Source organism: Bos grunniens, chromosome 8, assembly GCF_055505025.1.
Source record: "Bos grunniens cultivar Pamir isolate PY7600 chromosome 8, Bosgru_T2T1.0, whole genome shotgun sequence".
Classification (NCBI taxonomy): domain Eukaryota; kingdom Metazoa; phylum Chordata; class Mammalia; order Artiodactyla; family Bovidae; genus Bos; species Bos grunniens.
The window spans coordinates 24,280,025-24,292,166 of NC_141172.1; the positions used below are offsets into that span (position 1 = coordinate 24,280,025).

The following is a 12,142-nucleotide window of genomic DNA, read 5'->3' on the forward strand; positions in this document are numbered from 1 at the left end:
ACTAATTCACTTTTTGTTACATATTTTATTATTGCATTTATATGGAATGTCTTGCCTATTCTCACATTCCATATATATGGGATAATAGAATATGGAATTTTTTACAACTGGCTTTTCTCACTTAGCATGTTTTGAAGGTTCATTTATGTTATAATATGTATCAGTATTTCATGAATTTTTATTGTGGAATAATATTCCATAGTATGATTAGATCACATTTCATTTATCCATTCACCAGTTGATAGGTTGTTTCTGCTTTTTGGCTATTATGAATACTGTTGCTATAAACATGTAAGAACAGGTTTTTTTCTTTTTTGGTGGGTATATGCCTAGGAGTGGAATTGCTGGTTCCCATGGTAACTCTACGCTTAACATTTTGAGGAACTGCCAGGCTGTCTTCCAAAGCAGCTACATGATTCTGTACCACATTTTAAGAGTCAACCCGCACAGAAAGAGGATGTCTAGTCAATGTGAGTGTTGTGATTATCTTCGTGGAATCTTCTCACAGGTAATAAAGTGATTCTCCAAAGTTAGAAATAGCACATGAAGGAAAACTAGGGCAGTTTTTCTTTAGCTACCATTGCTGCAGAAAGCTGAGGCATGGGCTCCTTGAGGGGAGGGCTTGAGTTCCACTCACTGCTATGTACCCCAGGGCATAGCCTAATGACCAACGATAATCATTAAATATTTATCGAATGAATAAACAACTTCAAAAAGTGATATGTGGTTAGGGATAAATTTTGCCCAAAGAGTCTGGACTTGGCCCTTGGCTCCTGGGAGGCACTTTTTAAGCTCTTGTCATTTTCTGACCAATAAGATGTCTTTGTTTGTCTGGGGCCTTGGGCCATGCCAGAGAGTCCAGGCTAGCGGTGTGATTTATGATGAGGGCTTTGAGCCATGTGGTATCAACTCAGGCTCTGGAGGGGCTGGAGATGAAAGAGCTCCACGCATAAGGTCAACCAAGTCTATGTGATGGAGCCTCAATAAAACCTATGGATACCAAGGCTTGGGGGAGTTCCCTGGTTGTCAATAGCCCATGCGTATTGTCACACACTGCTACTGGGAGAAGTAAGTGCCATTCACAACACTCTTCCAGGAAAGGACAAGTAGAAGGTCTGCACTTGAAATCTTCTGGACCCTGCTTTGTGCACCTCTTCCCTTGGCTGATTTTAATTAGTATCCATTGACTGTAATACACTGTAACTGAGTATAACATCTTTTAGTGAGTTATACAAATCCTTCTAGTGAATTATCTAACCTGAGAGTAGTCTTGAGGAGCCTCAACTTGAAGTTAGTGTTAGAAGTGAGGGTAATAAGCGGAAACCCAAACTTTGTAGTTACTAACAGTGCTGAAACACTATTAAAGATGATTTGGTAAAATTTAGTATGTTCGGCATTTCTATAAACAAGAGGCCTAAAGAATCATTCATGAGACAAAGTATTATAGGATGAATACATACTCATACCCCAATCAACAAAGTGGCTCAGATGGTAAAAAATCTGTCTGTAATGCAGGAAACTTGGGTTTGAGTTCTGGGTCAAGAAGATCCCCTGGAGAAGGTGATGTCTACCACTTCAGTATTCTTGCCTGGGGAATTCCATGGACAGGGGAGCCTGGTGGGCTACAGTCCATGGGGCCACAAAGAGTAGGAGATGACTAAGTAAACTCACACCTCCCCCAGGGCATACTGATACTCTGCTTCATTATTAGAATATCTTCTCAGAGGAAAGGGTAACATATAATAGAAATAATAGGATTCAAATGATAGCTTTGCCTTTTTTAAGTTGTATGACCTTCTATGAGCCTCAATTTTCTCATTTATAAAATGGAAATAATAAAGATATTATAAAGAAATAATAAAGATATCTCCTCAAATTGGCACAAGAATCACACGCAATATAATGCATTGCATGAATTACACAGCATGAAAAATGATAAACATTGAAAGCTTTTAAGTAATTAGATTCACTCGGCCTTCATCAACTTCACAGAATCTCTTTGGGAAAACAAAATCAATGATTCTATTTTTCCCAGTCCATGCTGAATTTCAAGACAAAACTGAGATGGATATAACTTTCAAAAATTTTTTTATGAAAGCTATGCAAAGAAGGGTTTCCCACCTAAGAAGCGGAATATATCATGATGAAAAAAATTTCTGATACAGCAAAGAAATTCTTTCTATGAGTACAGAGGATATATGAATAAAGAACCCAACTGGGGTGGCAGGTAGAAGATATTATGAGAAGAATGAGACCTGGTGGAGTGTCACTTTCCCTGTCACTTGCTGCTGCTACTAAGTCACTTCAGTCGTGTCCCAATTTGTGCAACCCCATAGTTGGCAGCCCACCAGGCTCCTCTGTCCCGGGATTCTCCAGGAAAGAATACTGGAGTGGGTTGCCATTTCCTTCTCCAATGCATGCATGCATGCTAAGTCGCTTCAGTCGTGTCCGACTCAGTGCGACTCTGTGGACAGTAGCCCACCAGGCTCCTCTGCCCATGGGATTCTCCAGGCAAGAATACTGGAGTGGGTTTCCATTTCCTTCTCCTCCCTGTCTCTTACCTGTTCAAATATAGAAGAGACCTCAAGGAACTTCAAAACACTATACACTGTACACTTCAGTTTTTCCTAAAAGTGACAAACACTCAGGTTGACTTGTTATCTAACTGGCATGTGGTCCCAGAAAAGATTACCCTGACAAATTTTTAAACATACATAAACAGGGCTATGATCATATAAACTTGAGGGAAATGCAAGTTTCCATCACAATTAAGAAGACAGAATTAAGAGGGAGGAAGAAAGGACAGGTTTCACTGAGTGACCGTCAGATGGTAGACAGCATGTTGCACATATTATATCATCTCCTTATCTCTGCACCAAACCAACCCCTTGCCTTTCTCCTATGTTCTATCCTAATGAACAGCAGCACCATATGTTGCTTAAACTACAAACTAGAAACTCGAGCATAGTCTTCAACTCTCAATTTTTCTCTCCTATTGTATTTCACCAGTCACCAAGTCCAAATGAATCTGTCTCCTGATTTGTTTTAAAATCTCTTCTTTTAATCCAACTAACTTGGAGCCTGTTCTAATCCACTGCCCTCTGTGCAAATAGAGTACTCTTTCTAAAATACACATCTCACTTTACTTTGCATTTGCTTGAATTATTTCACTGGCACTCTTTGGCTGTTAGTATTATACAATCCCAATCTTCTTATAGGTTATTTAGCTCCTCATGACATAGATCCTGATGTCCAGCCCTTTATTTCTTCAATTCTAGGTGCTAGTTAGGTGTTTCCAGCTACCTCTTCCTCTGAGCATTTCTTGATTCCATGTTTGGTCAAATACCCCTTTGATTTGTCACAGTCTAAATTTATCCCACTGTGGCTCTTACAAATTATTCAAATTACATGTGTGTGTGTGTGTGTGTGTGTATAGACATGCATGTATATGAACATATATATATATATACATTTGTACTATGTAAAAATAAACAAGGATGTATGCTACTGCAGATTGCATTGTGTCTCCAAGGAAAGATGTGTTGAAATTATAACCCTCAGTGCCTGTGAGTGTGATCTTATTTGGAAATAGTGTCTTGGCAGATGTAATTAAGTTAAAATGAGGTCATACTCAATTAGAATGGGCCCTAATCCAATATCACTGATGTCCTTATAAGAAGAGAAAACAGAGACATTGGGAGGAAAGTGCTATGTAAAGAAAGACAGAGACACACAGACCCAGAGGGGAGAGGGCTTTGTGAAGGTACAGAGACTGACAGCCACCCGTAGAAGTTAGGAAGAGGCAAAGATAGATTCTACCCAGAGCCTCAGAGGAAGTAGTGCTCTGTACTTCTAGCCTCCGGAATTGTGGGAGAATAAATGTCTTTTTTTTTTTTTTTCAAGCCACCCAGTAAAGAAAGCTACCATGTAAAGAAATCTGGGCTTTCTTCTTCTTGAAGGTGACTGATAGAATGCAATTGGAATGCTTCCAGCAGACAAGAAATGAAGTTAAATCTGTATTTTAGAAAGAACACTCCTGTTTTCACTGTAAACTCCTGTTCACAGTTAGGAGAATACAATATAGGGTAATTGTACACTTTCCTGTCCACTTGGTTCATTTCCCCTCTGAGTGTCAGTTCTTTGAGGGTGGGGACTGTGTTTTTTCCCTGTCCATTCATGTATTTCCAGGATCTAGCACAATGCTAGCTCCTAAGTAAATATTTGTTAAATAAACAAACAAATTGAATTTTTCACAATAGCCCTAGAAGGTACCATTCCTGAGAGATGATATTTAATGCTGTAACCTCAGCACCCACCAGACTGTTAGGAGAACAGATATATAATGATGAGAAATTAATTTCTTAAAAGTCAACTAGTAGGTAATAAATAGTTCATCTTTACTGTGTCACGCAAAGGGGAAAAAAAGAGAAGTGATACAGTAAATCTCTAAAGCAATGCCATGCTTCCATGTGGAATTAGATTACAAAACAGAAGGAAAACCAGCCAAGTCCAGGTTTCTGACATCACCACCTTTAGAATAACTGGTAGACATTTGATACTAGTGACTTAGGTCACAGACAGAGATGGAGAAATAATCATTCCATTCAATTCATTTCAAACTACTCACCACAGGAATTATTAAAAATGGAAAGAACTTCTTTGTTAGAACTACGGTTTATTTTTATGTCACCATAGTATAGACATCAAAACTCCATGATCCAAGTTATTGCTTATTTCTTTATTGTGTTATTCATTTTACAACAACATTATATAAGACATTACTTGAATTCTCCTTTTCCTTTATGAAATGCCTTGTTTTCTGAAACAGGACTGTGCAGTATTATAAATATGCAGATTCATTACAAAAGAGTGGGCTTATATTCACACTTTGTCTTTTGATATATGTAGATTAGACATCAACCAATGAATTTCATTAATTATGAAAATAAAACGCACTCTTCTGTATTTGACTTCAAAATAACCTCAAAATTATTTTTAACAGCAGCACATGTTCCATCTGTAAATTTATGCTACTTTTTTTTTCATATTTAAAACAGAAACTGGCTTTGTGCTTTATAACAAATATAAATGGGGTAATTTGGATAATGAAAATAAATGAATAACAGCAGCACTAATAGAGCTGATCCTATTTGTGATGGCTCATTAACTCTGTACAGGACGCAATTCACTGCTCTGGATCAGGAGTTGATAATGGTGCAATGTGGAGCTATTAGCAAAAGACGGTCGCAATAGGAAATTAACAGAAGGTCTGTTCATTTGCTGGAAGTCAGGATCCCTTTCAGTATTATAACCACATTAAACCATGTGCTCAAAAAGGCCATAAAGAAGAAAAAGACAGAAACAACTTGAGTACTACTCCTACCAAAAGCTGCTACTGCTGCTGCTGCTGCTGCTAAGTCACTTCAGTCGTGTCCGACTCTGTGTGACCCCATAGACAGCAGCCCACCAGGCTCCCAGGCAAGAACACTGGAGTGGGTTGCCATTTCCTTCTCCAATGCATGAAAGTAAAAAGTGAAAGTGAAGTCACTCAGTCGTGTCCAACTCTTAGCACCCCCATGGACTGCAGCCTATCAGGCTCCTCCATCCATGGGATTTTCTAGGCAAGAGTACTGGAGTGGGGTGCCATTGCCTTCTCCAACCAAAAGTTAGTACTGCTCAAGCACAGAGTATGCACTTTAATGCATTTGATCACATAATCCTCATATCGTGATATGAACTGCCTTCTATCAGGCAGTTCCAGATATTAGCCTCATCTTGCAGATAAGAAAATCGAGGCTCAAGAACTTGCTCAAAGTCATATATAAATGGGTGGTGGAGCTTAGACTCAAACCCAGGCAGTACAACTTCAGAGCACTTGCTCTTAACAATTCATAGATAACAACTGCCTTCTTGGCTCTGCCTTATCTAGTTCAGAAGGATAATAAGCAAACAGAAAGCCCGGTGTTTCTCAGTCCAAGATGCAAGGTGGGGAGAGACACCAACATGACCACTCCTACTGCAGAAAATGCTCAGATTCTAGGGGGGATGGAAAGGGAAGCCTGTGGTTTGAAAAGAGATTCACTAAACCTATTGTTTTCTTGTGTAAATGACCGAATTAAAGCTGGACAAGGTTTTGGCCAGTGGGAGAGGCTGAAGAAATAACACAGAAGGCATAATTTAAAAATGCTGATAAACAGTCATATTCTCTGACCTCTAGCCTGCCATTAAGTAGCTGGTAGATCCTGGGAAAATCACATAACCCAGTGCAGCAATATTTCTCAGGGCTGGGCTAGATAATCTCAATGGCAGTGCTTTCCAAATGCTGGGCTGTGAAGCACTGTTAGTAGCAATTTCTGTGCTCTGGATAAAGGATAAAAAATAAGTACAGAGTAGTAAATTTCTCATAAGACAGACTATATTTAAAGGACCATCCTTCATTTTGAAATCAAGTTCTTATTGCTTTCTTGTTATTAAAATTTCATTTGTGAAATGATGATGGCGATAGTACATTATAGAAGGTCTCCTTTTCTTCTTGAATGTTCTTAGCAGAATAAGAAGCAAGTTACTTTATCTCATTCTATAAACTTTTTTTGAATTGTTACAGAGTTCTGAAGTCCCACACAGGGAACCACCACTTTAATACATTTTGCAAGATGTTCAGGGTATTTCACTTTGTCATAGCACTTGACAGTGTATTAAGCATTTTCACATGAACGATCTCACTCACTGCTCTACAGTTTGCTAGACAATCTTATTTTCCAGAGTAAAAATAGCATTTAGCAAGGGTAAGCAACTTGATCAGCATTACATAGACAGATCATTAAAGAAAATTCAGATTCTAATCTGTGTCTTTTGACTTTAAATCCTGCCTGCTCTTTCATCAGTAAAGTGATTCATAAATCTGGCCAAACAACTAAGGTCATAAGGAGAATGTTTTAAAAACATCAAATGGATAAATCTGAATTTCTGGAGGACACAGCCTAAGAGTTGCATCTTTTAAGAGCTCTCCAAGTGATTCTGGAAGGCAGTCAAGTTTGGGGACCAGTACTCAACATCACACTGCCTCTGTCTACTCAGTTTTACCAGGAGCAATAAGGGCTTAAGAGTCAGAGCTGGGTATTTCTGATTGAGTCCTATCACCTACTTGAGCCTCATCCTTCACCTGTGAAAAGAGAATAATGTCATCTAATATGCAGAGCTGTAAAATACATGAAAAGTGCCTAGATGTGGTAGTTACTAAAAATGGCAGATATTTTATTATTATGATTAATATTTATATTACTACTGCTATTAGAATGAATATACTGCCTGATATGATGCTTGATAGTACTGAGTAAGAATAAGGTATCTCTTATAAGGAGTAATGATTCTAACATTTTCCTGAAGCAAATTCACTACAAATATGGAAAACCCCCTCATTTATGACTTTTGGAACTCCCAGCAGGTCCCAGTTCCCTCCTCTGTGAATAGTAATATCTGTAGATTACTTTTGTCTCTTGAAGTCTAAGTCACCATAGTTTTATTTGAGTTAAAGTCTCAAATGGTTTTGAGGGAGTGGATTTTTGTTGAGTATTAGACAGGCATAACTGGAATAACTGGTATTTAAAAGTGACAAATGTCTTAGTTATGCTGCTATTTTCTATCATGGTAAGACGCTCTCCAAAGCTAGATATTTGCTTCTGTGGAGTTTATAATTCATATCTGCCTAGCATCAAAAATATTTGAAGCAGCTTACCAAAAAAAAAAAAAAAAAAACGTGATAATAAAAGACTTCCCTGTGGTCCAGTGGTTAAGAATCCATCTGTCAATGCAAGGGACACAGGTTTGATCCCTGGTCTGGGAATTAAGAACCCATATGTCATGGGGCAGCTAAACCCATGTGCCACAACTATTGAACCCACGCACTCTAGAAACCAGTGCTCTGCAACAAGAGAAGCCACATTGCTATGAGACACCTGTGCACTGCAGCTAGAGAATGGCCTCCACTTGCTACGACTAGAGAAAGCCCATGCAACAGTGAAGACCCAGTGTGGCCAAAAAATAACAAAGTGAGGTCAGAGACAGAGCTGAGCATTCCCAATAAATGGGGTAAAAATGGAGGAGAAGGGAATATGGGGCAGAGAAGATGATTTTTTTCAGGAAACCAGGAGACGTTCTTTATAGAAACTGCATATTTCAATAAGCATTAAGATTTTTGACAGCGTTTTAAAAATCATGAAAAATTTTTTTCTGAATGTTTCTTACCACAAACCACAAATACTAATCACCAATATACAGCTACAGCCTGAATAAAGGAATTTTTTTCTAAGTAGAATGGAATTTATGTATGTCCACTCTTTATAGGAAGCAGTGAGGGCTTTTCTTTTGGTGACTAATTTCACTCTTCTCCTTCTTAAAGAGTATATACTGCATTTAAGTACTCCATCTTTATTTCTCTATCATCATTCTTTTGGTAGATAAACAATTATTTCTTCATTTTGACAATGTTGTGTGTGTGTTAATTGCTCAGTTGTATCTGACTCTATGCGACCGAATAGACTTCTCTGTCTATGGGAATTCCCAGGCAAAAATACTGGAGTGCGTTGCCATTCCCTTCTGCAGGGGTCTTCCCCACCAAGAGACAATGTTACAATTTTTATCTGCAAAGTTATGCACATTTTTAGGATTGTTATCCACACATTTATAGATTGTTAGCTTCTATCATATTCTTCTCTTATTGGGGTCTCTTTCTATTTCTTCCCTCCTTTTTATAAAATGCAAGTAGGTTTTAATCATGAAAACACATAGGCTATTATGGTAGTGGTAACAAGGATCCAAAATGATATCCCTTATACATTCGTAATAAAAGTGGTAGTTTTTGATTCCCTGAGCACAATTAATTTGATGTATTTCTCTTTGTTTATAAAAAACTATTCCCCTGCTCTTATCATGGTCAAAATGAAAACTTCTTCCTGGTTTTAGGCATTGTTTCCTTTCTGTTCCTGCTGTCACTGGCCTGGTCCAGGCTCATGCTTTTCTTCACCTTGGCTGCTCTAAGAGTCTCTTTTTCAGCTGGTCTCCTTACTTCCAGGGGTCCACTTTGAGCATCCTATAACTGTAGCTATACTCAACTTTCTAAAAAGAGCTTGGATTGTCTATTTTCCACCAAAACTCTTTCTTCGCCACCCACTGTTGACCATAATCCTGTCTACCATTCAAGCCACCATGATTTACTCCCCAAATACCTTTCTCGCTTCTTACTGTGTAGCTGGGGATATTCTGCTACTTGCTAGTACCTAGATGCAATCTGAACTTTACCATCTCCTTTACCCTACTATTGCCTCTAACAAGACAAGTAAAGGAAGAAAATAATAATAACCGATTACAATTTCCATGTATAAGTCACCATTCTTTTCAGATATTCTGTAATTTACATTTGCCCCCAAATCTAACAAGTCACACTTTTAAGAATCGAAGTTGGGGAGGCATATTTACTGTTGCTTCATTTGCCAACATACATGAAGCCAGTTGGCAGGATTAATCTGGAAAGCAAGAAGCCCTACTGAATTTCTATGCAACAAAAACAAATGAAACCTAATTTGCCAGCCTATCTTGTTTATTTTGGTTCATTCATCAGTGTAATATAGTACGTACAACTTTGGACTAGATATCAAGAGACCTGAAATTTCTGCCATGACCAACCATAAAACTTGCAGAAAGTCACACAAACTTTCTGGTCCCTCATTTTTCCTCACTGACAAAATGGAAAACTGTCTTGGTTTGTTCAAACAGTATACATACAAAAGAAACTATTATTATTATTATTATTAGTTGCCATTCCCAACAACACAATCCCTTTTCTGTATCTATTTGGTTTACAATTCTATCATTCCCAAAGCTTTTGCATCTTTCATAATTCCATCTCAACAGAAACTGAGAGTCTTAGAGCAAGAAACTAACACCAAATATCACAAATGATATTCAAATATACCGCTTTTTAGGTTGTTGATTAGATCACCTCTTGGGCTTTTCCCAGCTTTAAAGCAGTAAGATTCTATATTCAAATTCATATCTGAAATTCACATGAAACCTTCAGATAGGTAAATATCACTCCATTTTGTTACCTAAGAAGTGCTTGGACTTGCCACAATTTCCCTGCCTTATGATTCCAGACCTCATGAAGGCTTAATATGTCTGTGTCCCTCTCACATACACAGAACCTTGTAGGGCATCTCATATTTTTTGTTGTCATTTGCACTATAGTTACTCCTTTTACATCTAAATAGAGTTAGGTTTTAAAGAAACGTGAGTTTGAAGCAACAAATTACTGAAACACATTTTAAGTTTATTCTTATACTGCTAATTGTGATATCTGAAATTCTGAAGACATAAAAATTTCAAACAGTGTCTTCATGGGAGAGGCAAAGATTCTCAAAATGTCTACTTTGTGAAATATAACATTATATGGTGAAGCATAGCACAGAGGACACTGTAGCAACTGCTTGTTCCTGAAACTTGGCTTGTCATCCTAATCCAAAGCATAGACTTTGAAATCAAGACAGCAAACATACTAACTCTCCCTCATTTTACTAACTCCCCACTAAAGTTGTTGGAGTTTAGTTGCTAAGTCATGTCCAACTTTTCGCGGCCCCATGGACTGTAGTCTGCCAGGCTCCTCTGTCCATGGGATTCTCCAGGCAAGAATACTGGAGTGCGTTGCCATTTCCTTCTCCAGGGGATCTTCCCAACCCAGAGACTGATTCTGTGTCTCCTGCATTTTTTACTGCTGAGCCTCTGGATAAGCACCTCCCCCACCTCCTCCACTAAAGTAGACATTGATAAATTTACACCAAAAATCAAACCTTTTTGCTATTTCCATTTAAAAGATTTTTCTGGCTGAAATTTCGACCTGAAAGTTGGCACTGGCATGCCTTTTCCTACAGTTGTCTAAATTTTCAATAAAATTGTAGTCCTGATAAAGAAACAACAAATTCTCCTGCAGTATACTTGGAGATTTTAGAAGAAATCTTACCTAAGAAACTCTGAAGCTACAAGTAAATGAAAGTTGATGCCTCCAAATACAGATACACATACACGCACATGCGTGTGTGTGCACACAAACACACCATTATTTCAGGAACAACCAAAGTAGAGGTAACTTCAAAATCTAGTACAAAAGTGATATAAAATATTGAAGAAATTTTATTCTTCTATATTCAAGTGAGACATCAGGAAAGAAAAACTCTAGCTCACTTTTCCTTAACATAAAATAAAGCTCTTAAAGTTTTAACTGATGTTGAACCTCAATTTTCCAATGGGTCATCATTTATCAACTCTAGAAAAAGTAACACTATTCAGATAGCAGGACTACACAAAAGCTGTTGACATAAATCCCTCCAGAAAAATAGAATGCAAAGAAGCTGGCACTTACTTGGCACAAACCACTGATGCACATGTCCAAAGATTCTGTGTAGCAACGAGTCCCATCTAAGACTTTAGGTGCAAGTTCAACAACCAGGGCTGTTCCTTTGGCCTGACACTTGAGGGAACATGGGTTGTCAGGGTCATTAGACACAGGAAGCCATTCATAAAACTGGCCATGGTATTTGACATCATTATGAGCTGAGCACTGCTGTGCTCGGAAATCACCTGCTTCTGGCGGACAGTCCTGGAGAAGAAAAAGAAGGGTGGGAGAAGCATAGGTTAAAAGAAAAGCCTCAAACAGAAACCTAGAGCAGCAGAATGCTCCAAGTCATAGGAAACAAAGTAAATGTTCTATCACTACAGATGGATCCTCTCATACCATCTGAAAGGTCATATGATTATTTGGCTCTCAAAATGTAGAAATTTGAGAAAGTCATCAGCTTGAAGTATATTTTCAGATAGAAGTAAAATGGGAAAGAAACCAGCTTGAAATAGATCTGATGGATACTAGCCCACCAGGCTCCATTGTCCAGGGGATTTTCCAGGCAAGAATACTGAAGTGGGCTGTCATTTCCTACTCCTGGGGATCTTCCTGACCCAGGGATCAAAGCTGTGTCTTCTGCATTGCAGATAGATACTTTACCAGAGCCAACACCTGATTACTTCGTTATCCTTTTTAAGAGTTCTCTTTAACAAGGTTTTTTCCTCTGAAAATCTATTTACATGTAAATAAGCATTG

At 38.2% G+C, this 12,142-nt stretch overlaps 1 protein-coding gene across 13 annotated transcripts in view; it reads right to left on the reverse strand.

Annotated features, from left to right (window-relative positions):
- ADAMTSL1 (ADAMTS like 1) overlaps positions 1-12,142 on the reverse strand; it is a 1,112,438-nt gene that overhangs the window by 358,704 nt on the left and 741,592 nt on the right. For all 13 annotated transcript variants that reach the window (XM_086414961.1, XM_086414960.1, XM_086414965.1 and 10 more), the window contains one exon: positions 11,411-11,647. In XM_086414961.1, coding sequence (XP_086271087.1) covers positions 11,411-11,647 — 237 coding nt within the window. The remainder of the gene's footprint in view (positions 1-11,410; positions 11,648-12,142) is intronic.